General features: G+C 56.1%; 5 protein-coding genes across 5 annotated transcripts in view; 2 read left to right on the forward strand and 3 right to left on the reverse strand.

Annotated features, from left to right (window-relative positions):
* MSRB1 (methionine sulfoxide reductase B1) overlaps nucleotides 1-439 on the reverse strand; it is a 3,025-nt gene extending 2,586 nt beyond the window's left edge. The window contains 1 exon segment of the mRNA XM_010570609.1: nucleotides 328-439. Within this exon segment, the coding sequence (XP_010568911.1) occupies nucleotides 328-439 (112 nt within the window).
* A 4,891-nt stretch (nucleotides 440-5,330) lies between these two features.
* On the forward strand, nucleotides 5,331-10,507 carry LOC104833733 (testis-expressed sequence 2 protein-like). The gene is made up of 11 exons (XM_010570611.1): nucleotides 5,331-6,233; nucleotides 6,394-6,594; nucleotides 6,696-6,999; nucleotides 7,321-7,535; nucleotides 7,756-7,902; nucleotides 8,007-8,106; nucleotides 8,210-8,317; nucleotides 8,415-8,583; nucleotides 8,837-9,049; nucleotides 9,190-9,310; nucleotides 10,054-10,507. Exons 1-11 carry the CDS (start codon nucleotides 5,331-5,333, stop codon nucleotides 10,177-10,179), a joined length of 2,607 nt encoding a protein of 868 aa, XP_010568913.1. The 3' UTR covers nucleotides 10,180-10,507.
* A 682-nt stretch (nucleotides 10,508-11,189) lies between these two features.
* RPL3L (ribosomal protein L3-like) lies at nucleotides 11,190-19,605 on the reverse strand. Its single transcript, XM_010570457.1, has 10 exons — nucleotides 19,540-19,605; nucleotides 18,492-18,684; nucleotides 17,688-17,856; nucleotides 16,665-16,800; nucleotides 15,323-15,509; nucleotides 14,607-14,767; nucleotides 14,218-14,319; nucleotides 13,480-13,575; nucleotides 12,839-12,958; nucleotides 11,190-11,301 (listed from the first exon to the last, which is right to left on the reverse strand). The coding sequence occupies exons 1-10, from the start codon at nucleotides 19,540-19,542 to the stop codon at nucleotides 11,245-11,247; spliced, it is 1,224 nt and encodes a 407-aa protein (XP_010568759.1). The 5' UTR covers nucleotides 19,543-19,605; the 3' UTR covers nucleotides 11,190-11,244.
* A 492-nt stretch (nucleotides 19,606-20,097) lies between these two features.
* Nucleotides 20,098-21,900, forward strand: NDUFB10 (NADH dehydrogenase (ubiquinone) 1 beta subcomplex, 10, 22kDa). The gene is made up of 4 exons (XM_010570458.1): nucleotides 20,098-20,308; nucleotides 20,920-21,058; nucleotides 21,441-21,580; nucleotides 21,701-21,900. The coding sequence occupies exons 1-4, from the start codon at nucleotides 20,161-20,163 to the stop codon at nucleotides 21,799-21,801; spliced, it is 528 nt and encodes a 175-aa protein (XP_010568760.1). The 5' UTR covers nucleotides 20,098-20,160; the 3' UTR covers nucleotides 21,802-21,900.
* Nucleotides 21,901-22,367: 467 nt separating this feature from the next.
* Nucleotides 22,368-25,169, reverse strand: RPS2 (ribosomal protein S2). The gene is made up of 7 exons (XM_010570459.1): nucleotides 24,999-25,169; nucleotides 24,816-24,905; nucleotides 24,247-24,354; nucleotides 23,480-23,653; nucleotides 23,237-23,396; nucleotides 22,690-22,781; nucleotides 22,368-22,491 (listed from the first exon to the last, which is right to left on the reverse strand). The coding sequence occupies exons 1-7, from the start codon at nucleotides 25,152-25,154 to the stop codon at nucleotides 22,411-22,413; spliced, it is 861 nt and encodes a 286-aa protein (XP_010568761.1). The 5' UTR covers nucleotides 25,155-25,169; the 3' UTR covers nucleotides 22,368-22,410.
* Between the last annotated feature and the right edge of the window lie 121 nt (nucleotides 25,170-25,290).

The following is a 25,290-nucleotide window of genomic DNA, read 5'->3' on the forward strand; positions in this document are numbered from 1 at the left end:
GGGGCGGAGCGGGGCCCCGGTCCGGTCCTGCGGATGCTCCGGCACCGGCGGCTGGAGAGGGGCGAGTTTCAGCCCCGTACCGGTGATCCACAGCCGACACCGGGACCAGGACGGATATCCTCCGTCTGCAGCACCGGCTCTTCACCCCCGGCACCGGCACCGGCACCGACCCTCCTCTCCCGGCACCGACATCAGATCCCCGCACCAGGACCGCCCGGCCTCCTTCAGCACCGGTTCTTCTTCCCCGGTGCAGGGTCCGGTCCTCCCCCGGCACCGGGACTGACCCTCCCGTCATCCTCCCCCCCCTCCCCGGCCCCCGGCACCAACACCGGTTCTCCCCCGGCACTGGGACCAGTCCTTCTCGCCGGTGGCACCGGGGCTGCTCGTCCTTCTCCAGCACCAGGATCGACCCTTCCCCGGCGGCACCGGGACCCCCCATCTGGCCCAGGTACCGGCGCTGCGGGAACCGGGGACCCGCGGGGAGGGGACCGGGGCCACCACAGCCCCCCCCCAACCCCGCAGAGCAGCCCGGGGTGGGTGATGGAGGTCGGGCAGCTCTTGAGACAAACCGGGGGCTCCCCCACCACGCACACGCCAGGGGCTCAGTGGATGGGGATGCGGGTGCAGGTTCCGTGGGGACCACCCGTCCCGCCACCCCGGGAGCGCAGAGCCGGGGGTCACCCGTGGGGACCCTCCCCACGGAGGCCAGCATGGGGAAAGGGATGCGGGGTCTGAGCTGCGTCCCTTCTTGGGGCTCCTGGAGGAGGAGGAGGAGGAGGAGGCAGCAGCCCGGCATGTGGCAAAGGTAAGGGCTTTGAAGGTGAACCGCAGGCAGCCGGCTGCTCGGCAGGCTCTGGCAAGGGATGAGCTGCGTGCGGCTTCCTTTTCCTTCCAAAAAAACCACGCACCGCAAGTCTCTTCTTCCCTAGTTTTATCTGAGGATGCCTTGGATGAGCCTTCATCCAGCGGGCTCGCACAGAAATGGCACCTTTCTTGGTGCAAGAGCAAAAATGCCGGCACCCTTCGGACAGAAGCCAGGGACTGTCCCAAGGAGCCGGCCCTGCTGCCAGAGCCCTGCAGCCCGCAACAAAGCGCTTGGATGGGTCCCTGTTCCCGAATGCCACCGAACGTGTCCATCAGCCAGGAGCTCACCCTGGGGCTGTGCCCAGCATGGAAAATCCCGCGTGGGGCCAGCGCCCGGCATGGAAAACCCCGCGTGGGGCCAGCGCTCCTGCCCGCTGGATGCTGCCGGTTTGAATTAGGTCAGGCTTTCGTCTCGGGCAGGCTGAGCTCCCCACTCCAGCCCCAGGGATTGATGATTTGTGGCAGGCACCCGGGCAGGGGGAGGAAGGGGCTCTCACTGCAGCACCGTGGGGCGGCGGGGAGCCGAGGACGCACCGTGTCACCGCGCGGAGAATGGGTGACTTGCTGTTTTGAAAGCACCTCACTTTATGATCCACCGAGATCAAACGAGCGGGGTGTCGGGAAAGGCTCCAAATAGACTCAAGGGCCGTGTACGCCTTTGGGGCGCAGATTTTCAGCCAGTGGAAGGAGCCACAGCGGCCACTGGGCCCCCGTGTCTCCGCAGCATCGTCCGCCTGGACGTCTGAACTGCTAACCAGTTCAGAGGGTGAAGCTGTGCCTGTGCTAATGAAATAGTTGGGTGAACCATTTGGGTCCTTCCCCAGGGCTGTGTCCTGGTGAAACCAGGGCTGAGAGCTCTCCTGTGAGCTGCAGGGGCCACGCCACGAGGGATGCGAAGGTCTGGGGAAGATGGGCAGAGGATGAGGATGGCCGAGATATGGGGGCAAAGCAAAGTCCATAGCAGAGGCAGGGCTGAGCTCAAGCCTTGGGACAGCGCAGGGAGGGGGGGGCTTTGGGTGCAGGTCACTGGGTACCAGACCGGGTGCTGGGGCTGGGTGGCTCTGAGCACCCTAGCAGAAACAGCCACCCTGGAGGCATTCATGCAGTGCCAAAGCCTGCCGGGGTCCTCGCTCCCCCAGCAGCATGAAATCCACTCCAGTATCCACCAGTAAATCCCCTGAGAAGGAGCGATGTGATGCGGAAGCGGGAGCAGAAGACAGAGCTGGGATCCCATGCTACCCTACCCGTTGCCCAAAGTTATGTCTTGAGGTTGCAGTGAGACTTTCTTCAAAGCCCCACGCTCCTTAATCACAGGATAATGCAGAGAGCTCTCCAGTTACAGCGCTAATAACCGCAGCAATTTGGTTTCTGTAGCGGTATATTGTGGAGTTAATTAGATGAGGGATTTCCAGCTTGTTTGGCTGGGTGATGAAAGCCTCCTCTGCGCCCAGGCAGAGCTGTGCCACCGTCCCCGCCGGCAGTGCCAGCCCTCTGCCCCAGCCACCGTCACCTCTCATTAACTGGAGAGGGCTGCTGGAAATCAATTTTTCAATTAACTCTCCCTGATTTTACAACAAAAGCAAACACCAGTCAAGCAGTGCCCACCTGGGAGCGAGCGGCTCAGGGCATGGATGGGGCAGATCCCGGCGTGGGGAAACTTTCTCTTTCCAAGCGGTTTGTAGGTATTGCACCCTGGGCTGAGCTAATGCCGGGGAGCACCACGCTGTGCCGTGCTGTGCCGTGCCGCGGAGGGTCCTGCTGCCTCGGGCATGTAAAGAGAGCATTTTGGGGGGAGATGCTCAAAGACACCAGCCTGGTCCAGGCCGCAGCTTGTCTCTGTGCCAGGTCAAGTCCAATCCCTGAATTTGAACCAGAGCTGAGAGCAGGGAGAGGAAATTCAGAGCCTGGGTCCAGCGGAGAGGCTTGCTGATGTTTATGGCTTTGGTGTTTTCGAAAGCAGCAAGGGGGGTCAGCAGTCATTAGGGGTCTTGTGTCCCTGCCCAGCTGGGGCGCTCGCAGCTCTCAAGGCTCTGCAGAGACGTGACCTTCCCGGGATGGGTGGCCCAAGCACTGCTCCTCAAAGGGACCTCCCATACAGCACCGATCCCTTCTGGGTACCACTGGGGCTGGGCTCACAAAACTCCGCAAGGCAGGTGCTGTGTGGAGGCTGTGGGGAACATCCCCCAAGAGCTGTTTGCTGGTGCCTCTGAAGCCACTGTCATCCCCATGGCTCCATCGCCCAGCCATGCCCACCCAGCTACCCCTGGCGCTGGATGAAAATACTTGCAAGGACCTTCATATTCAATTTATCCTATAAAGAGCAAAAAGATTCCCCCTACCCTGCATGCCCCCATGGTCACAGGCTGGGGACGAGCTCTGGGCTGGATGGTAGGTTAGTGCTGGCACCGAGGAGTCAGCGCCAGGGGTACCTCTGGGCTCGATATTTGCTCTCTGAAGCCTGAGCCAGCAGCAAAGCCTTCACCGGGGCTGCTCCGTGTGGACCCTCCATCTCGGGGTGCTGGTGGTCCAGCCACGGCACCCAGTGGGGTCCATCCCCAGTGCTCCCCACCCTCCCAGGCACCCACGCTCCCCAGAGGTGGCTGCGTTTCAGCAACATATCTATAGCCCCCGCTGTACTTGACGTCCCTGCCAGATGAAAACTCCCATACAAACCCAGGCTATTATTATCTCCGTCTTCCACTGTGCTAATGGTCTCTCAGGAAACAGTCGTCTTTTTTTTTTTTTAGCTTTTAAAACCCACAAATACCGGAGTGGTGGTGACGAAAAGGCAGGCACGGCAAAGCAGAGGAGTGCCGAGCCCTTGCCAAGCGCCGGGGAGCTGGTGCCCCCCTAAACCGGCAGGGACGGGGAGCGGCGGCCGGGCAGGAGCAGCCGAGGACCAGCCCCAGGGCTTTCTGGTAGGCACAGCCAAGGGCAAGGGAGGGCGATAGGCAGCACTGGGGATGGCTGTGGGGCCACTAAGAAATCTGCACGATGAGAGGCAAATGGGGGTCCCAGCTGCCCCCCACCTGCCATGCTTGGGCGGGAGGTGTACAGGGCCCCATGGCATCAGGGAAAATGTCCTTTCTCAGGCCCAGCTCCATTTCCCTCTGCTCGCTCCCCGTTTTGCTGTTTCGGTGCTTTGCCTAGTGCCCCGGACCACTCCGTCTGCCGGGGGCTGCCGGCGGTGCCCGCAGTGCTGGCAGCCCTGCCCGCGGGCTGGATGGCACCAGCCCCACAGCCGGGGTTTCTGCCAGGTGCTGGGTATTACCGGGGTAAGCACCCATGGATTATTTGGGGTTAACAAGTGGCTCCTGTAAATCAGAAGCAAAGCAAAAGCCGCGAAACGTGAGATTATATAAATGGCGCTGGAGGCAGCTGCGGCACAGCCTGTAATTAATTCGTGGCAGTGAAATGCTTTGAAGATCCAGGGCGACGTGGATGCTGGGTGTAAGGCAGCCCGAGGGGAAGCACCTGCCAGTAGCCGGGTCATGCTCAGCCCGGCTCCCCTGGGACAGCATCCTGGCTCCTGCCGCAGGGATGCTGGCAGGGGAAGAGGGCAGTGACGGAGCTCGAGCACCCCACAAACCTGCTGGGTGCTGGGCTCAGTCCCAGTATGGCCCTGCAGAGCCCGTCCTGCAGCCTCTGTCCTCCCTCCCAAAATCATGCAGGGGGCACAGCTCGGGAGCGGGGTCAGCCCCGTTGCTTTGGCAGGAGTGCAGCAATGGAGGGATCGCAGTGGCTGTTGGGGATGGGACAACACTTTGCCATGGCCAGGAACGCCCTCAGGGCTACAGAGACTTTTTGCATTAGGAAAACTTTTGTGCCCTCTCCAGTAAAAACAGACATTACCGACCCCCTGCTTTCAGAGCATCCTCATGCTGAACTGGGGCCACAGCTCGGGCTTGCTTCATTTCAGCTTCATGCAATGCATTAAGCAAGGACCAAACTGCTGTTGGTTAAGCAAGAAACATTTAGAGGAGTCAGAAAGTCCTGCCTGCCAATGTTGCATCCCCCCTCACAGCCCCTGCACTTGCACTGGCACCAACAGAATGTCCTGGAGCGGGAAAATCCCCCTTGTTTTGCTGCAGACCTGGCTTACGGCTCTGACCGTTACTAATTGCCCAGCTGAGGTTTATCCTCGTTATACAAGCGGTTCCCCGCAGGCTATCATTGAGCTCATCTTACCACGGTGCTCTCTCCATCCCATCCCTGCTGGGAAGTGGAGGAAGAGCCACGAGCTTCCCGTCTGCTGACAGCTCCACGGCCCCAAGGGCATCCCGAAATAGGCTGGAAGGCACCCAGCCCACGGTGACAGAGTCCCCGGGGGCACCCCGCTCCTGCTCCGTGGTTCGTGGCGATGCTGATGGGGAAGGCAGGACCGGGACAGGGATATGCTGTGCCTTGAGACGGCATGGAGCTGAGCTCCTTCCTCCCATTCCCCCACAGCACCGACGCCGTCGGCGATGCGAGCGATGGCAGACCAGGCTGCGGCAGCGGCGGATGCCTCTCCAACCCTAGTACCATCCCCGGGCTCGCCTCGGCGTGGGGACGCTGATGGGCTAACGCTCCATCCCACTGGCACCAGGGAGGATGGCGGCGGACGGGACGGCTGCGGGCTTGTTTTTGCTGTGGACGGGGACACAAAGCCTCTCCCCTCGCCCCAGCCTGGGGGGATGCTCCTGGCCGACCTCCCACGGACCCCCCAGCCCCGGCTGAGCCCGGCCAAGTCCCGCACGGCCCCGTCCTCCCCCAGCATCTCCCCGTCGGAAAGCCGTGCCGCCCTGCTCCGGTTGCGGGAGGCCAGGCTGGAGGACACCAAGAGACGGCTGTCGGAGGCCGTGCAGGAGCCCCTCAGCCGGCTGAGCCGGCTCATGGCCGAGGAGACCGGCTCCATGCCCCGGGCGAAGGCAGGTGCTGGGGGGCAGGAGACGGGGGGCAGCCCCGGGCAGATGGGGGGCCGTGGGGCTGGGGGCCGCCGGACACGGGACTGGAGCCCCTGGGAGCCCATCCTGAACTGCCGCTACGAGATCTGCTCCTATGGGGACGTGATCCAGGTGGTGGAGGTGGCACAGCGGGATGCTGAACCCCAGCTGCCGCCCCCCGAGGAGCCGCCGCCAGCACGGCCGGGGGGCACGGTGCCGGGCAAAGCCCTCGCCTTCATCGCCTTCCTCGCCTATGGCTACTTCGTCCTGCCGCTGCCGCCCTACACCGCTGGCCTCTGCCTGGGACTCATCTGCGGGCTGGTGCTGGGCTTCCTCGCCATCCTCCTCCTCGTCTCGAAGTCTCCGCTGGTGGCACGGGGACCGGGGGGCCACCTGCGCCCCAAGTTGCTCCTGGGCGAGCCAAAGGAAACCCACCACCTCCAGGTAGGAGAAGGGTGGTCCGGGATGGGGTGCTGGGTGCCGGCTAGAGGGGAGCCTGGGGTTGGAGGGGCAGCACCGAGGGGGCGCTGAGCCCGCAGCAAGTGCAGGCTGCCACCACGTACGGTGCAGCGGGAAGCAGCCGGCACCCTCTCCTCCCACCCAGGGCTGGATGAACCAGCTGCACATCTATGACCCCGAGCTTTTCCACCCCTCCCTCACGCACTCGGTGCTCGCCACGCTGGATGGAGCCACCCTCAAGCTCTCCTACCCCAAGAGCAACATCCCGCGCCGAGCCACCTTCGAGGAAGAAATCCTCGACGCCACCTTCGTCAGCCACCGCTGCTACAACCTGACTGATGCCAAGGTGTGCCCAGCGGTGCCAAGGACCCTCCCGCGGGAGCAGGGGGCTCTCCCCTTGTAAGAACCCCCCGCACCCCAGCCTCACTGCCTCTCTCGGTGTTGCAGGTCTTCCTCTGCCCCCCCAGCCTGGCCCGAAAGCGGACCTGGAACAAGAAATACCCCATCTGCATTCTTCTCCCCAACCCAGCGGAGGTGGAGTGCAGGAGCAGCGAGGAGCACGACACAGAGCTGCAGAGGGGCGAAGGGACAAAGAAGGCGCTGGTGCTGGGGCAGGATGTCCTGGGGGACTGCAGGGAGCGGTGCCTGTACCTCTTCGGGCGGACAGGGAGGGAGAAGGAGGAGTGGTACCAGCACCTCGTGCAAGCCTCCCGTGGGACACCCAGCAGCAGCCACGGCAAAGCCAGGGCAGGTGAGAAGCAGCCATCGTGGCCTCTGCTCTGTGCCGGGACTGATCCGGGGTGGGAGCTGCACGTGTGCTGGGAGGACAAAGCCCTTGGTTGGCAGTGGTGAGCGTGGGGGGGAGATGGAGGAGCCAAGAGCATTTGTAGCAGCAGGGAGAGCCCGAAGGATCCCCCTCGGCAGCGTAGGGTGGGTGGCAGGTCACTGGCATTCACGGATGGGCAGCGTGTCACCGCATGTGCATCATGACACATCACCACTCGTGTATCACAGCCAGGTGGCACGTCACCTCTCATACCATCCTGACCCACTCATGTCCCCGTGTCCCCAGGCGTGGGACCAGCTCCACGGAGCAGCGGCAGCAGCAGTGGAGGGAGCACCGAGGACATCCCCTCCACTGTCCCACCCAAGGACCTGGAGGGAAGCGTCCGACAGATTTTCTTGGATTACAGCACCTACATGGCCCGATTTGTGCCAGCACAGGTGGGGAGCAGCCTGGACCAGAGCCCCCCTCATGGAGCGCTGGGCAGCCCCATGCCCACGAAGGTGAGTGGGACAAATCCAGCACTGGGAGCGGGACACGAGTGCTAAGTGGAGGCTGACGGACGCTGCGTGCAGCCAATTCCAGTCCTGTGGTTCATCTCCTCCTTCCTGGCACCGCAGTTTGAGCGGCCAAGCTGTGGTGGAGGGGAGCACCCATACAGCGCATCCCACCGCTCCTGGGGCCACCTCACTCCAGGGGCTCGTGGCTTCTGTTCCTCCGCAGCTCGGCGAGGACACGGCCAGGCGCGGTGAGACGTGCATGGCCTGGATGAATGCGCTGGTGGGGCGCATCTTCTGGGACTTCCTCCGGGAGCAATACTGGGCTGAGCAAGTGTCCAGTAAGATCCAGAAGAAGTTGAGCAAGATCAAGGTGAGAGGCAGGAGCATCACAGCACCCAGGGGAGCCCCATCCCCGCGGACCCACGGCAGGTGCCAGGCTGCGGTGACAATCCCCATGTGGTTTCTCTCCATCAGCTGCCATATTTCATGAACGAGCTGACGCTGACGGAGCTGGACATGGGTACATCCATCCCCTTGGTCCTCAGCGCCTCGAACCCCACCATCAATGACCGAGGTAAGAGCCCGGTCCCTGAAGCAGGGAGGTTTCAGCAGGCACATGAGCAGCCCTCAGCCCCTGTGGTGCTGACAGGAGCTCACCCCGTCCCTCTCCCCGGCAGGGCTCTGGGTGGACATGGAGGTCACCTACAGCGGCTCGTTGCAGATGACACTCGAGACGAAGATGAACCTCTGCAAGCTGGGGAAGGAGAGCGCTGCAGAGGACAGCGGCCTGGCAGAGGCAGCTGGAGAGGGGTAAGGAGACTGTGCACGGCTGGGTTTCATCCTCCTCTTGCCTGAGCGAGGCTAGAGGGTGCTGGGCACCAGGGCACCCCGTGATGCTCTTCGGGGTTCGCAGCGCCAGGCCACGGCTGATCCTGCTGGCAGACAGTGATGCAGAGTCCTCCAGCGCTGGCTCCTCCGACGAGGAAGATGTCACTGTTGCGGAGCCTGCAGGAGCCCTGGGGGAGCGGGTCCCACCGCCTGGCACCGAGGGGTAAGGGGCTGTTTGGGGTCTGCACCATGGGGTGTATGGGGAGATGCTGGGGAGGCACGGTGCTACGCCAGCACAGGGGCTTGGGTCTGGTTTCTGCGGGAAGGCACACGCAGGCACCCCGGCACATCTTGGCAGCCCTTCATAAGGGACTCCTGTCCCTGCGGGGTGCTGTGGCAGAAGGCTGGGGGATGCCGAAACCCAGCACGGCTCTGGGTCTCACCCTGCTGCTGAGCTGTGGCTCCCCTCGCTTTAGCCACGTCAGCGGCAACAGCACAAGCCGGAAGATCCTGCGCTTTGTGGATAAGATCGCCAAGTCCAAGTACTTCCAGAAGGCCACTGAAAACGAGTTTATCAAAAAGAAGATCGAGGAGGTTTCCAACACGCCGCTGCTGCTGACAGTGGAGGTGCAGGAGCTGGCAGGCACCTTGGCCGTGAACGTTCCCCCGCCGCCGACGGACCGTGTCTGGTACCAGCTCTTCTTCCTCCCATGCGGGGACCCACGTACATCCTCCTTCCAGCTCCCCTTGCTCCCTGCGGCTCAGCCAAGGAGCCAGCTCTGGGGCTTCGGGACATGAGGCTTTCTGCCTCTTTCCTTTCCCCTCGCAGGTACAGCTTCCGAGTCCCACCTCAGCTGGAGCTGAAGGTGCGCCCAAAGCTGGGTGAGCGGGAGGTGACATTCCTCCATGTCACCGAGTGGATCGAGAAGAAGCTGCAGCATGAATTTCAGGTGCCTGGTCTGTTTAAGGTCTCAGCAAACCCTACTCAAGCATGGGCATTGCTGTGATCACGGATAATTAGACCTCAGTTTGGGCCAGGGTTATCACTACAAAAAGCCAATATCTGGTCTGGTCTGTCCAGCTTTGGACAATCAAGAAACACAACCTAAGTAACCAGCTCCAAGGGCTGGTGCTCTGAGCACTAGAGTTGGTGAGGAAAAGTGGTTTCCTCCCAGCATGTGCAGCCCTACACCAAGCAGGGAGGATTAGGAGTGTCAGCAAGTCCCAGGCAGACACCCCCCCAGCAGGGCTGAATTCACCCATCCACTCTGGTTTTGGGATGTTTGGGAGATTTACCATCACAAGGCACCCGCCGGATTGTTTTCATCCTCTCACCTTTAAGACCTCTAGTCAAAGAGCAGAAATGTCCCCACAGATATTTAGGTAGTCAAATCCCCCCAAAGAGCTGCTCATTTGAATGGCTTCAAAGTGCTGGTCCCTGCCCCCTGTCATGACCACCCTTGAAGCCATACAGGTGGGCAGGGCAAAGAAAAACTTCTGCCTGTCCCCACCCTGAGATATCCGAGCTGGTAATACCCTATGGCCAGGCACAGTCAGCTGCTGATGAGGGGATGGGAGCCCAGGATCTTCTGTTCACAGCCCCAGTCTTTGACCGGAGCTCCTGTGCCTCCTGCCGAGGTCACTTCTTGGTATTCAAAACCACTTACTTGTTATTCTGGATTCCTCTTTTCAGAAAATTTTGGTGATGCCAAACATGGACGATCTCATCATTCCCATCATGCGCTCTGGCCTGGATCCTCAGCCACCCACGGGGGGACTGCCCAGGGACCTACCAGCCAAGGGAGAGAAGAGGCTCTGAAGCGCAGCCCCACGGGCAGGGCAGAGACACTGCACAGAGCTCAGGGACCTCGCTGGGACACAGGGCCAGCCAGGGCCTGGCCACTGACTGCATCCAGGGCTATGCCATGGGGTCTGAGCTTCTCGGTTCATCTCATCCTCAGCACTTTTTGTAGATGAGCCTCCTCCTTAAATACTGCAAGCACACATTCAGAGCGGAACCAGGCACAGGGCAAGGGGTTTGCTGGAGACCCAAGAACTTCATGCACCTCCTACCAGGTTCCCAGGACTCCTGGTCAAGGGGGCAGCTCTGGACCAGTGGAAGGCTGGGCTTTCCACTGTCTGGTTCCCAAAGAGGGTGCAGGACGCCCAGACCAGTTCTGCACTGAAGGAGTTGTGATCACCGCTGATCCAAGACATCACAGCTCCAAGATGCATCACATCCTCCCCACAGGCAGCTGGACTGCAAGGAAAACATGGGTGGGAAATGAGTTCAAAATCTGAATAAATCCATCACTGCCCAGTCTTACCTAGCAGCCATCTTATTGTACACAAGTTCCCACATCTGCTGAGGATGCCGGCCAGAATCCTGGGGCTTTGTGCAGAGAGAAGTCCACGGGCCATACTTCCAGCTCAGCAAAAGGAGTGCCTGGGTGTGCGGGTGTGAGAGGCGGCAAGGGGAGAGACGGTCAGTGAGACTGGTCAGCGGCAGGTAACGGGGAGGCCCTGTATTCCCAGCGGAAACTGGGGCAGAAGTGCTGGTACCTGCTCTGCTCTTCTCTGGAAGAGAGGAACGGGAGTCTTCACCATGGTTTTGGTGAATGCAGGCAGTGGGAAAAAATTCACTGGGCAAAGGAAAGGGAGGATCCAGAGGACAGAGCAGACATTCAGCTGTCCCAGTTAGTCCCTGTCCCAAGTGCTACTTGTCCCATCCTCATCAGCTGAGGAGCCTCAAGGACACACTGCTGCCTACAGGCAGCACTGAATACAGGCAGGACACCCCTCCAGAAGGAAGACAGGCAGCAGGCATGACTTGAAGCCTTTTTATTGAAGGTGCCCAGTTAGGCAGCCTTGCATATCTCAGTCCTTACAGCTCTTCCTGCACTCCTGGCTTCCCTTTCACCAAGTGTTTCTTCTGAGGGCCCTGGAAGAGAGCAGAGAGGAGAGCTCTGTGTTAGTGGCAGACAAACCTGGCCTACAAGGCTGCATCTGAGCTGCGGGGAGCAGAAATGCAGCTCTGGCCCCTTTCTGCTGTGCAAGGCTGCTCCTGGTCTCTGCTCCCCAGCTGGAAGCTCTGTGCTGCCATTCACAAACCACCCCCGGGGCCTCCCTAGCCCTGCAGGAATCACAAGCGGAACGTAGTTGCCCTCACACAAAGGGTTTGTTTCTCTGGACAGCACAAAAGCAGCCAGAAAGCGGCAGTGAGTGACCTGCTCCGAGCCAGGCGGGCTGTCCTGCAGTCAGGGGACGTGGAGAGGAACAGTAATTGTGCTGATGAATGCTACCAGGAGCCCACGGTGGTGGAGCAGCTGCTGAGCTGCTGCTGTATGAGCCCTGGAGGAGGCAAGGCCTCCCACAGCCAAAGGCACAGATTCTCATCAGCCAACTCAACAGAGCCTGAGGGATTTCCACCAGCTAAGAAATGAGGTTGTCCCAGACCAAATAAGTCCTATGGGAGCAGACGGCAAGAATTACTTATGTGCCTCTACTTCCAGCCAAATGTAAAGTTTTGCCACAGTATACATGGGGGAAACTCTCACCCAGCAGTAGAAAATGGCAAAGAAAACAGCTGCAACCAGGTAAAACCAACTCCTGTCACTAAGATCCACATCACAGCTACTCAGGACTTGCAGTGACAGCAAGAGCAGAACACAGAACAAGCTCCTAACACTGAGATAAAGGAAATCAGCTTAACCTCTAAAGAGCTCTGCAAAGGCACTGCATAGCCAATCCCCCTTCCCAGGGCTAAGGAGGCTTAGCCTGTTTCACATGGAACTTCTAGCTGACAGGCCAGATCCAGACATGGTTTACGTCTGCGTGGTATCCAAGCAGTTGTTTCTTTCATTTCTGCTAGCTGAAGGCCTGGCTTACTTAATGCTTCCTCAATTTCACATTCAGACTTATGCACCAGCCTGGTATAGGTTGCAAAACTATTCAAGAATCTCTGCTTGTTTTGGATTTTTTTTTTTTTTTTTTCCTCTGGATTTAAGAAAAATACACTCCTTGGCCTTTTTGAAAGCTTCCTGACAAAAGAATCGCAAATTTGTGTCTGAATTTGACCCAACCTTTTCCTCTTAAGATCATTAAAGTTATAAATCATTCCAAACAAATCAAAGAAGTGCACAATTATGGGTGAAAGGGACCATATGTCCAATGCAGTGCCTGCCAAGTTAACTGCTTGTTTAAAACATCCTGTGGTGAATGGAAACTGGTTGGCCATATGGTATATTATTTGCTAGTTGGGTTGTCTTGGATCACTCACACAACCATCATGTTCTTCCTTAGCATAATATCTGCTGTGTGAATTGAATTCATGCCTGTCTTTTATGCAAGACGGTCCTGATCACTCATTTGGCTGTTGTTATATTGAGAAGCAGATGCTTGGTTGGAGTCAATCAGTTGCTTTAGCCCCAGATGCAAACATGGCATGGGAGCTGGAGCCAGTGCAGAGCATAACTCACCATGAAAGCCCGCTTCTCCTGAGCTGTCTGGAAGCAGCCATGGCCAAACTTGGAAGTAGTATCAATGAATTTGAGTTCAATGGCTTCCAGACCCCGGCGGCTTGTATGCACCAGAAGGGACTGAAAAAGAAGAGTCACAATGCATCAGGCTTATCATTACAGAAGATCTGGACGTCTGCCCTGATGGAAGCAGGGTTGAAATATCCTAGGTGCATCCATTAGCCAAATATCTCCACAAAAATCTGCCTTCTCAGAGAAACACCCTGGTGCTTAGGTGGCAGGTGATGCCTTGGATTGCAGAGCAGCTCTGAAATGAGCCTGCTCTTCACTTAACATTTCGTTTCCTCACAATCTGCTTATGGCCAAGGTTTCAATTTCTGGGCCCTGCATCACAGCCCTCAAAGGCTTGCAGCTTCTGTCTCCAGAGACAGTAAATCTGACTGCACGCTGCCACAAACCATCCAGCTGCGAATGGTCTCACTGAGCACCACACTCATGTGCCACATCCCCACTGCAACGCAGTGTCAAGGACCCGACCAGTCTCCCTGCCCAGCGCTTGGAGGCAGCGGCATTCTCCACGTGGTGAATCTGTTCACAGAGAGCTACTGACTGTCCCTTCCCAGCGCCGGCTGCAGTCTCACCTTACGGAGGGTGAGCACACGCTTCTTTGTGCCCACGACACAGCCCTTCAGCATGAGGAAGTCGTTGTTGACTTCCCCATAGTGAGGAAAGCCACCCTGTGGAGAGAGGCAGAGAGACAGTTGGCAGGCAGGAAAGCTGGATGGGAGCAGCCGTGTCCACAGGTGGCATTTTCTAGGGAAGAAGAAGGTAGTGACTGACTGTCCTTCCAGCTAACAACCCTCTGCACCCTTGAGGTTGCCTGCTTGGGACCACCAGAGCATGTCAGCCACACTGACTGCATGACCCCAGCTAAGGAGCAACCCATAAGAGCTGGGGAACCAGTAACGCTGCTTCCTTCCCTGGGGGATGTGGGTAAACAGAGAGCAGAGCTGGCTAGACTCCCGAGACAATGGTTATTTAATATGCAAAAGTGAATTTTTAAGCCAAGCAACAAACATTTATCTGTTAAGTATCAAATTTCTAACGTAATTTATACTTTTTCTTTTTAAACAAAGTTCTCATTTCCTGCCCAAGTTATCAGCTGAAAGTTAAATGTTTGGGTCTACCAATAGACCTGAAAAAACACCTCACAGAGATGGTTTTCCTTGAGGAAAGGAATCACTGCATTTCTTTCAGTGAATTTCCTTCAAATCATTTCCTATGCAGCTGTCCCCAGCCAAGGAACTAATTCCCTGGCTCGGATTCCTGCAGCCAGGGCCCAGGGCCAGTCACAGCCCTGTTACCCCCTCAGCCCTTACCAGAGGCGTAATGGTCTTTTCCGTAACATCGTAGTGCGTCGAGGCGTTGTTCTTCACCACCTTGCCGTCCTCCAAGTGGATCCCATGGCCAATGCGGTAAATCTAGGAAGAGAAAGGAAATGCAGACGGCAACTATCCTGCCTCCTCACTGAGAGATGCCACAGGGATAATGCGGTTTTCACCAAGATGTGCCCCCTGTGATGTGTCCCTTGAGCGGGGAAAAAGCACCGGAAAAGACAAGGAGAGCAACAGCACTGCAGATCTCTAGGGAAACATCTGAGAAGCTGGGGGGGACAGAGGCCACCATGCAAAGAAGGACGGTGACAGCACGGGAGGAGGGAAGGCAGGAAGGCACGGTGGTGCTCTGAGGGAGCCCATCTGGGCCATACCTTCTTGTTGAGCTCCGTGCGGTGGTGGTAGCCCTTCTGGCCAGCCCGAGCAATGGAGTAGCCAACCCGGGCCGGGTGCCAGGCTCCAATGCAGGCAACTTTGCGCAAGCCCTTGTGTGTCTTCCTGGGGAGCTTCTTGGTGTGCCAACGGCTTGTCACCCCTGAAAGTGTGACCGGACAGGGCGGTGAGAACACCGGGGAAATTCAGGGCTGGTGTCTGAGCGCTGGGGAGGGGAGAGTCTCATCATTCTTCTGCAGTTCTCAGAAGACACCATGTTGGAAGGAGACCAAGAGCTGTCACCACCATGAGAGGCCAGAGCACAGAACTGTTCTCACTTCCCATGGATCTGATCAGACTGTGATATGTTCCTGCTGAGCACATCCACGCACATGCACAGAAACACCCACACCTCCACACACGTGGCATTTGTGAGAAGTGCAATGGCTTTACATACTCAGAGTGCCTCTGAGTCTCCTGGTAGGACTCTGGGCACGGCAGACAACATGGCCTTTCCTGAAATTAAGGAAACCAAGCTCTGCTACAATGGAACTGCATGTCGTGGTTGAGGTCCAGAGGCTCTTTGCTACTCCCTGTGCAACAAGTTGGTGGGTTCTCAGCATGGCTAACACTCCCCTCCCCCAACACTACCTTATGGGCAGCGCCATATGAGGATAGAACCAAGCCCCTCGCAAGGGTCTCTCTCATTGCTCTGTACCTTTCATCCCATGCCCCTTGGTCACACCAATGACATCAATCATCTCGTTCTGGCTGAAGACACTGTGCACAGAAACCTGCTTCTCCAGCCTCTCACGAACCCAGTCAACCTTGTCAGCAACTGTCCCGCCATTCAGCTGGATCTCCATCACATGCGCCTTCTTCTGCCGCAGTGGGAGCAGCTTCATCTGCATTAGACAATGCATTAGGGAAAAACGTTGCCCCTTACCTCCCAGGCACGAACATGAGGCCAGGGCCGCATCACCCACCACTTGTGAGGGACACACAGGGTGAACAGGGCCAGCCCTCTTCACCACCCTTCCCTACCACACTGTCAACGCCTTCCATAACAGCCAGCGACCTGGGTCAGCATGCCTACATATCTCTTGGACCCAACTCCTTGTCCTTGAGTCCAACCACCCCACTCCCAGTGCTCCCATTCCAGGCAGGAGCTGATGCACACCCTCTCTCCAGGGAGCACAGGAACAGGCCAGCCTCATCCTACCCCAAGAGTTAAGCGCAGTAGTAATAGCCATGGTAAATGCCCCAGAGAAGCCCATCACCAGAGCACTGTCTGAGGCTGAATGCTGTGCCCAGCCAGGATGCAGCTCTGTGCTCCGAGCCAGAGTCAGCACCTGTCCTTTGGTTGTGCTCCACCTCTGCTTCCAGACTGAGCAGTTATTTCTAGTTCCCACCAAGAGATGCCTCCGCTCTCTTCCAGTTCCAGCTCCCTGTGCAAAGCCCCTGCCAAATCACCGCAGTGGGACTTTGAGGGTCTGTGCCAACCACAAGTAAAGCCTTGAGCCAGCTTAGCTCTGTCCCAGACTCCAAAGCAGCCATTAACTCCAGGGATCAGCATGAAAATGGGCCCTGTGTATCCAGCATTCAGCATCTGGAAAAACTGTGCCTGCCCGTGGGTTATTTTTGCCCAAACATTTGACACCCGTTGCTAATTTGAGGTGATCATGGGGCCTAAGGTCCGTTGCTGACACAGGGCTCACCACCTGCTGAGGCTCTGTGCAGTCTTCCCTTCTCCATGGGGAGTGTGGGCTCCTCAGCGTGCCTGAGCCACAGCCCCCTGTGGCAATCCCCCAGTAGGGAACTCTGCTGAGCCCGGCTCAAAGGGACAAGGTTGGTGTCAGGAGGTAGCTGGAAAGGTCGGCCAGCACCTCCCATCGCCTGCACGCCCTGTCCCACACCCTCTGACCGGCATCTGCCTGCTCAGCCTGCTGTGACCCCACCAAGACACCCCCACGATCCCAGCTTCCAGGCCCTCACCACGCTCCCAAGCTGAGGAAGACCCTGAGCCCCCCTTGCCCACCCCTCCAGGGTGAGGCTCTGACCTGCGTGTGTACAATGACACGAATGACCTTGCAGTACTTTTTCATAGCCGCAAAATCCTTCTCCAGCTGCCTTTTGCCATCCTCATCCTGCCATTTTTTGCAGTACTTGGTGAATGCCTTCTTCTTGCTCTTGTGCCTATGACAAAAGTGTTTTAACATCCAGCAGAGCTGAATGGTGAAGTGCTTCTGCACTTCCTGTGCCCTGAGACAGCGCAGCGTGGGGGGACAGATCACCTTGCCAGACATTTCCCCGAAGGCACAAGGTACCTGTGGATACCTGAACCTCGCCTGACTGTCGGGGCCACGACACAGGGCTTTGAGGTGGGAAGAGGAAAGTGAATAATGAGCTGTGAAAAGGGCTGGTAATTCAAACCTTTTTGCATGAGGAATCCAGTTGTCTCCCACTGACTGGCTCAGTGCCATCAAAATACAAGCGCAAAATCAGAGCTAAGTGGAAAAAGGAGAAAACAGGCTCTGACAGGGATCAGAGGCATGTGGTGGGTGGATCTCAATGGCACTTTCGCAGGAGACACGATTCCTACAGTTATGAAATTCATGTTTCCATTTTCTTCTCTGCTGGTGTGGGATTTGGGGCGTTGATGTTTACAAGGGCCAGAGGTGACATTCTGCATCAATTTTTCCCCTGACAAATCTGGTTTTACTCCCTTCAATTGGTGTCTCAGTTCAAGTATCCCAATTTAATGGAGAGTAGATGGGCCCGACCTACACAAAGGAAAGCAAACCTGCAGCACGCACTGCCATATGATATCGTGGAGAAAGCTAACTTAGTTCAACTATTAGAATAAATTTACATATGTATATGCTGATTCCCAGGATCAAGCTGTTTCCAGTGTCTCTGTGCATGACTAAACAAATAGCAGTTTCACTCCACCTCAGAGCCAGCTGCCAGTAGCTGAGCTGTTTGCAATGGCTGGGCATCATGGACAGCCTGTGGAGAAGACCTGCAAGGAACTCCCCACATGCAGTGCCCCAAGGACCCTCCCCAGCCACGGAGGCACGTACCAGTTCTTGTAGAAGCGCCGTCGGCACTCGTCGCTGATGTGCTCAGCAAAAACAGTCTTGAAATTCCTCAAGCCCTTCGGTGTTTCTATGTATCCCACGACGCCCACCACCACCATCGGGGGGGTCTCAATGATGGTCACGGCCTCCACCTCCTCCCTTTTGGAGGTCTCTGCAAGATAGCAAAGGGAAATGGTGCTCAGCATCATCTAAGATCAGATCATTCCCTGAAGGCATTCATGGCCCATGTCGTTACAGCGAGGCAGCAACGTGCTGGGGGCAAGGTCACACTCTGCTCTCACAGCCAGCCTCAGCCCTTCCATCTCCCACCTGCTGGAGGACCACACAGGGTTTGATCCCCAGACACTGAACAGGTTAGACCCTGTGGCCCAGCACACTTTAACCCATCTTCCCCAAGTTGTGGGAAGCAGTACATTGGATGGTTCTTGCCCTGAAGTTTGGCTCCAATCCTGTGGGCATCCTGGAGGGTAACACAAACTTGCCCAGCAAGATGCTCCAAGCCCAGGATTTGTCAGGTAATTACCCTGGAGGGTCCTTCTGCCAGCAGGATCCAACAAACCACTAGTCACCATACCAGTGTGGGAACTTCCCAGGAACCCCCAGACTCAGCGCACACTGGCCATGAAGTGGCCTTTGGCCATCCAAGATCTGGACAGCATTACGGCAGATAGCCTGGAAGCTAAGTGCTCCACCATCCATTCCCAGGAGCAGCCTTTCCCGCCAGCAAGTCTGTTCCCTTGTTTCCCTCCTGGATGTGGCTCCCTGCTTCCATCAGCCAAGCCTTACTGAGCCCAGGTCTGTGCACCTCCCGCACAGTGTGTGTCATGCCAGCTTTGTAGCCCAGGAAAGCTGTCAGGTGGACTGGTTTGCTGGGATCATCCTTAGGCCATGTCTTCACCTTCCCTCGGTGGCGACGGCTTCTCTTGTTGGGGAGGAAGCCCAGGTGGCCATGCCTGGGAGCAGAGAACTTGCGGTGGGACTGCGGAGAGGAAGAACAAAAAAGGTCAGCTTCACTTTCAGGTCCCAGAAGACACTGGGAAACCAAAGCACAACAGGAAATCTCCCCTTTAACATCAGTGAATGCTGGAGGGATTCTGGGCTTTTCCTCGGTTCCAACATGACAAAAAGAACTCATAACAGGACGGGATTTTGTTCAAGCTTCCGTCATGTGCATGGAAGAATTTAACAAGTTTCTGGACAAACGGTGCCAATGAAATAGAAAAACTTGAACATAATCTCCCTCCTTCTGCTTGAGGACTTTGAAGGAGAAATAATAGGTCTGCCCTTCTGTGATGTTAATTATAATGAGTTATTTTGTAGTCTGCAACACCAAAAGGGCCTGCTAAGAATTCATGGGCTTCATGTCGTCAAGGCAAATGGCACCAAGCAAGCACAGCTAAAGATCAGAAGAAATGGGAAAGGATACCCAAAGGAATCAGTAATAAGAACATGCGCAGGTTAAATATGCACCTTGAAAACCAAATTAGAAGAGCTAAATATATAAACCCCAATCGCAAGGTCATGCTGAGCCAGGCAGAGAAAAGCAACAGCGCTTTAGAGACATGGACAAGTTCGCACACAATTGGCTTCGAGGCAGGGGAAGTGGGGGTCAGCCCAAGCAGCGAAGGGTTAGATCTACCTCCACTGCAACTCCCTCCTTGCTAAGATTGGTCCCAGCACCTGGTTGCACTTTCCACCAAGCTTATTTTCCAGCCCAAGTGGAGACATGTCGAGTTCGACCCCATTTCAGCTGCACTAACACCACCGGTAACCCAGCCCTGCTCACTGTCCCTCTCTACACAATCGAAAGGTAGCAGTGCCGAGCTTTACAAACCATGGGACGTCTTCAGCCCAGGTCAGCCGCGGAAAGAGGCTATCAGTAAGTGCCTCTCCTGTCTAATACTTAAGATGGTTATCAGTCTGAAGACACAAATTTAGCTCCTAGCTTCACCCGCTGCTATGTTCATTTCGTACTTGGCCAAGCTGGCAGGTTGGACGTAACAGTTGCGGTGTGATAAAGGTCAATTGCCCGTGTCTCGGTTTACATTTCTCCCTCCTAAACAACTTGAACTCGAATGGCAGCCCTTCGGACAGGTCCTAATGGGGCACCACACACCCAGAGCCGTGAAGGTCCGCACCGGGCAGCCCGAGCTCGGTGCAGCCGGCAGCTCTGGGTAGAGACAGACTACAAATCCTTCCATCAGCCCAGGCAAGAAAGACTTTGTAATTCTGACTGGAAAAAAGATCGAGGCAATAGACCCGGTTGTGCGGGCGGGCTCTGCTGCGCCTCCAGGCCGGAGTCTGAGGCCTGAGGGGGCGGGCGCGGACTACATCTCCCAGCATGCACCAGGCCCAGCGGCGCATGCGCAGAGAGGCGCCCTCTGACCCCGCCGCCGGGGCTGTGTGGGGCGCCGCCATCTTCTCCGCGCCTCCCGCCGGTCCCGCCGCCGCCGCCATGCCGGAGGACAGGGACTGGGAGGCGTACAAGGTGCCTCCGACCCGCACCCCCGAGTCCGAGAGGATCACGTCGGTGCCCAACCCGATCAACTTCATCCAGACCGTCTTCAACTATGTCATCGACGCGCCCGTCACCTTCGTCCGAGGTACCGGCGGGCTGAGACCCTCCCCGCTCCCGCCGCCCTCCCGGGGCGGCCGGGCCCCCTCACTAGCGCGGTGGGCGACGGCTGCGGGAGCCAGGCCGCGGCACGGCGGGGGGGCAGGGGGAACTCGGGCAGCGAGACGGGCACGGGGGCAAAGACGCGAGGACACGGTACACAGACACAGCGTGGGCACTGGGACAGACAGACGGACAGGCACAGACAAGGATACATCAGGGACAGACAAACCCACAGACAAGGACATAGCAGGGTCAGAAGGACAGACAGGGACATTGGGGCACAGACAGAGGGACAGGCACAGGGACGTGGGGTGCAGACAAGGATACAGCAGGGACAGACACACGGATGTGGGACAGACAAGGACATAGGGCACAGACAAGAACACAGGATGGACACTGGGACATGGGACAGCACAGACAGAGGGACAGACACAGGGACGTGGGGCACAGACAAGGACACAGCATAGAGAGGAGGACTGACAGGCAGATGGGCACACAGGGGCTGGGAGCTCCAAGCTGGATGCAGACACTCGAGTGGATGGCGTCCACTCGCTAGTTGTGGGCCAAGGGCATTTGACCACGGGGCTGTTGCTGCAGAGTGGATCGAGCGCCAGCAAGCCAAGAACAAGTTCTACTACTACCACCAGAAGTTTCGCCGCGTGCCCGACCTGAGTGAGTGTCTGGAGGGCGACTACCTCTGCTTCTACGAGGCCGAAGCACAGTGGAGGAGGGACAGGTATGGCTGTCACTGGGCTGACACCAGGCGAGGCCACAGCAGAGCGTGCTGCTCTGGTTAGTCAGCCCTGGGAACTGCAGCGGTTGTCTTGAGCTCACAGCATTTTGGTGGAGTTTGGGGTGTTGAGGCAGCACTTCCTGCCCACCCCATTACAGAACACCCCTTTTTGTATGCCTACTGTCCCCTGCAGCACACCTGAGCTGAGCAGGGTGGCATTAGGACACATCCTCCTGCACAGCCTGGTTCCTACAGCACTGCTGCAGGACAGGGCAGAATCCTGTAAAAACCCAGAGCTGACCTTCCAGAGGGTATCATCGCCCCTTTGTTCAGCTTTTCTATCATCTCTTGGCTGTGGTTGCATTTGTCATCATCTTTCCCACAGGATGGTTGATCAGGAAATCGTGGAGATAGTCCGGGAAAGGCTAGGCGCCTGCAAGCAGAGGGAAGGACCCAACCAGTTCCAGAACTGCGCCAAGGAGGCAGAGCAGCTGGCACAGGTCACCAAGGCATACCAGGACAGATGTGAGTACAGCTGTGACAGCATGCAGGAAAAGGGGGTCTTTAAGCCACCTCCCAGACTTCCCGTGGAACAGAGGCTTGTTTCTTTTTAGAAGACTTTTTAGACTTTGACTTTCTTTTTAGATGGTGATCTTGGTGTCCATGGAAATGCAAGGACGTGCCTGATGAAGCAGAAGCACAGGATGATGGAGGAGAGGAAGGCACAAGCAAAGGCATCTCAGTAGATCTAAATGGTTAGCACCTCCCATGGTAGTGCATGTATCAAATACTGCGTGTCACATCTTTGACGCTGTTGACCTCTATAATAAATGTGCAACCCAGACATCTGCCATACAACCAGAATCTGGACTCATTCTTTGAAAAGATCTGCTAACATGTAAGAGAATTCTTCCTTTTTCAGCTCTGCATTCCAGTTGGTTGTTACCATCCTCTGAACCACAGTCAGCCCCCACCTCCAGGCACTCTGGCTGCCCTCACTGGGATTTCCCCTCTGGAGCTCTCCCCCACCTCCATGAACCAACAGAAACACTGTGCTGCTCTGCCCAGCCCTGGCAGAGAATTCCCTCAGGGTAAAGATTACATGCTATAGGACAGCACATTAATCTTCAGAGCTGGTTCTAGACCCCATTTAGGATTAATACATGATTAACAAGGATCAGGATAATGTAACATACTATTTCATTCAACAGATGTTCAGGCTCTGGCCCACAGACCTGAACCTACTCAAATCCCCAGCAGAGATTTCACCCATCTGCCCAAGGAATTAACCATCCCGTCAAACCAATCACAGTTTCTTGTTCACTGATGACTTTATTGTCTGGTACAAAAACCACTTAAGTCGTTGCCACAGCAGCTGCCTGGGTTCTCTGCACCGAGACTCTGGTGTGGGTCTTTGCCAGATGATCAGTGAACTCCTGCAAAACAAACAAAAAAACCCCAGTGCTTTATTTTCTTAAGCCACTATCATGGGTTTCTCAGCACAGCACCCCTTTCCAACAAGGTGTGTGTGGGGGGACAACTGGGGTAGTTCAGATCCAACATTTTTACTTCATATTTCAGAGCTTTACTCTTCTTATTTCCTTTGTTTCTGCAAATCACAGAAATACTCTTACCTGGTAAGGAGACTTGGTGAACACAGTCTCTTTCCAGAGGTCAGGCGTCAGATAACTGTAGGTCTTGGAGATGGCATCGAAGGTGGCTTTAGCTACAGACAAAAGTCAAAGATTGCTTGTCACAGCTACAGAAACCCCCTCACTAGTCCCTGCCCACGCAGCTCCAAAAATGTAGAATTTAGGAAGGAACAGGGAGACCACAGGAGAGTCTCTCTGATAATGCACACAAAACTCAAGTTTCTTTCTCTCTCCATTTACGACAATTACACTACTTCAAACAAGTGCAATCGCGCAGATTGGGAGATTTCTTTTTTACCATCAATGCATATATAAAAACACAGTTTCTTTTAATTAACTATTACGGAACTTCAGGATCATCTACAGCAGAACTAGCCTGCATTGTAAAAGGTATCAGCAGAAGTCTTGGCTTCTACTTGACTGCAAGAAGCTTTTGATTCCACAAACATAAAGGGTACATTGCATCCCCATCAATGACAAAAACAGCAGCGCATACAGCTAAGCTACAACACGAAAGCCTAAAGCTTACCAAAGTTGCCAAGGGTGGCAGTGCAGCCCCTGGCCGAGGTGTAACAGTCATCGATACCAGCCATCATCAGCAGCTTCTTAGGGACAGGGGCTGACACAATCCCTGTACCACGGGGGGCCGGGATCAGACGCACCAGGACAGATCCACACCGGCCAGTGACCTAGGCAAGCACAATGGGTTAGAGCTCCCAAAACACAGGCTACAGCACGATCACCGCGACTGGGCCCAGCAAGTCATTCTCACCTTGCAAGGCACGGTGTGCGGCTTGCCGATCTTGTTCCCCCAATAGCCTCGTCGTACAGGTACAATGGATAATTTGGCTAAAATAATTGCCCCACGAATAGCAGTGGCAACTTCTTTAGAGCATTTAACACCAAGACCAACGTGGCCATTGTAGTCCCCAATAGCGACAAAAGCCTAGGGTCAAAAAAAACAAAGCTCTTAGTGGCAGCAGCACTGCACAGGAACACTCTCTCAGAACACAGTCCATCAGGGTCTCTCACCAAGGACAACCCAAGGTGTGTGCTCAGCAGTGAACACCCACAGCTCACTCCAAGTACAAATCAGCACCTGCTAAAACTTGCACAGCAGAGGTCACAGTTCAAGAAGCCCATTTTTCCCCTTAGAGCTTGTCCTTCAGTCAAAACCAGCTGAATTAGGATTCGATTCCCTGCTACAGCCTCATACTGGTCAAAAGTCCCAATAATTTCCAAACAGCATTTCCTCTTTATACCTGAGACTTCTCTCTCCGCCACAGGCCCTGCAAAGCCAACATTGCTGCACAAGCGCAACACGCTAGGGCTGTTTCAGTAACACTTGAACATATTACTAGGGGTTTAAATAAAGTTAATACAGTAACTTCGTAAGCTACACGAGCTGTTCCCCATACCAAAATATTTACTAGATGCTAAAAGAAATAAAGGTAAACTAATTCATTAATACAATACCAAAAAAGCAGCAGACAACACACTCCAAGTTTTCAACATGACAAAACAGAAGAAACAGGCTACCTTAAACCTGGTACGCTGACCAGCACGAGTCTGTTTCTGGACAGGCATGATCTTCAAAACCTCATCTTTCAGAGAAGACCCCAGGAAGAAATCGATGATCTCTGACTCCTGCAAGAGTCAGTCATTTCATCAGTCACACAAGGCCACACTTCTTAAACAAACACAACACAGCTAGTAAAGTTCCTACAGTTTAAGTTCAACAATCCTACAGACATATATTTTAAGTGATAGATATTTAACTGTGTTAAATTTTGCAGGCATAAACTTATTCTAGCATGCTAAGCAGTCCAACACAGCAAGTTAAAATTTCATTTTTTCCATCACCGAGCAGAACTATGACAGTGAAACACTCGAGCAGCATGCTGCCCTCTCCACACAAGGCAGAAGGTAACACACAAAACCCACCACGCTTCACTAGAAGCGACTGCATCGGTCCTCAGCTCCCATCGTCATTAACAGGACCACTCTTAACCTGAGCATCCCGAACAGCAAACATAGCAACTACTGCGAGCTCTGCCATTCAGATTAAGATTCTGCTACACGTTACTTCAGCCTTCACAACAGCTTACCTTGATGGGAAGCGAGAAAAGATAGATCTCCTCAAGAGACTTGATCTTCATATCCTTGACCAGGCGACCAAGCTTGGTGACAGGAATCCACTAGCAAAGAAATCCGTGGAAAAGGGTCACCTGCAGCCCCTCGCCACCCGGGACGGCCCCGCGCAGCCCCCTCCGGCCCCGGCAACCACTTACTTCCTTATCTTCGGCCTTGCCTCCGCGAGCCCCGCGGCCTCTTCCTCGGCCCCTACCGCGGCCGCGCCCGCGGCCCCGCAGCCCGGTCCCGAAGCCGCCGCGGAAACCCCCTCGGGCCGCTCCCGCACCTCCCGCAGCACCGGCGTCGTCCGCCATTTGCTAGAGCAGAGAGAAAGGGACGTTAGCCGGGATACCGCCGCCACCCCGGCGGGAACCGGCTACGCGGCCCCGATGGGGGCGGATAGAGCGCAGGCCGCGCCGCTCCCCCGGCGCCATACTGCCCACCAGGCCC

This window comes from Haliaeetus leucocephalus, unplaced genomic scaffold (assembly GCF_000737465.1).
Source record: "Haliaeetus leucocephalus isolate CR32 unplaced genomic scaffold, Haliaeetus_leucocephalus-4.0 Scaffold295, whole genome shotgun sequence".
In the NCBI taxonomy this organism is placed as follows: domain Eukaryota; kingdom Metazoa; phylum Chordata; class Aves; order Accipitriformes; family Accipitridae; genus Haliaeetus; species Haliaeetus leucocephalus.

Bases quoted from the DNA above. Each gene is read 5' to 3' on its own strand.
- LOC104833733 (XM_010570611.1), top strand. From the start codon at position 5,331: ATGCGAGCGATGGCAGACCAGGCTGCGGCAGCGGCGGATGCCTCTCCA. The intron at 6,234-6,393 runs GTAGGAGAAGGG...CCTCCCACCCAG, and splicing joins AGGAAACCCACCACCTCCAG to GGCTGGATGAACCAGCTGCA. The intron at 6,595-6,695 runs GTGTGCCCAGCG...TCGGTGTTGCAG, and splicing joins ACAACCTGACTGATGCCAAG to GTCTTCCTCTGCCCCCCCAG.
- RPL3L (XM_010570457.1), bottom strand. The intron at 17,857-18,491 runs GTAAGGCTTGGC...GCTATCTTGCAG, and splicing joins GGTGCACAGACCTGGGCTCA to AGACCTCCAAAAGGGAGGAG. The intron at 12,959-13,479 runs GTGAGACTGCAG...CTTCTTTTTCAG, and splicing joins GTGTGCTCACCCTCCGTAAG to TCCCTTCTGGTGCATACAAG.
- NDUFB10 (XM_010570458.1), top strand. From the start codon at position 20,161: ATGCCGGAGGACAGGGACTGGGAGGCGTACAAGGTGCCTCCGACCCGC. The intron at 20,309-20,919 runs GTACCGGCGGGC...CTGTTGCTGCAG, and splicing joins GCCCGTCACCTTCGTCCGAG to AGTGGATCGAGCGCCAGCAA. The intron at 21,059-21,440 runs GTATGGCTGTCA...TCTTTCCCACAG, and splicing joins GCACAGTGGAGGAGGGACAG to GATGGTTGATCAGGAAATCG.
- RPS2 (XM_010570459.1), bottom strand. From the start codon at position 25,154: ATGGCGGACGACGCCGGTGCTGCGGGAGGTGCGGGAGCGGCCCGAGGG. The intron at 24,906-24,998 runs GTAAGTGGTTGC...TTTCTTTGCTAG, and splicing joins GCAAGGCCGAAGATAAGGAA to TGGATTCCTGTCACCAAGCT. The intron at 22,782-23,236 runs GTAAGCTTTAGG...TTTTGTCTGTAG, and splicing joins TGCCACCCTTGGCAACTTTG to CTAAAGCCACCTTCGATGCC.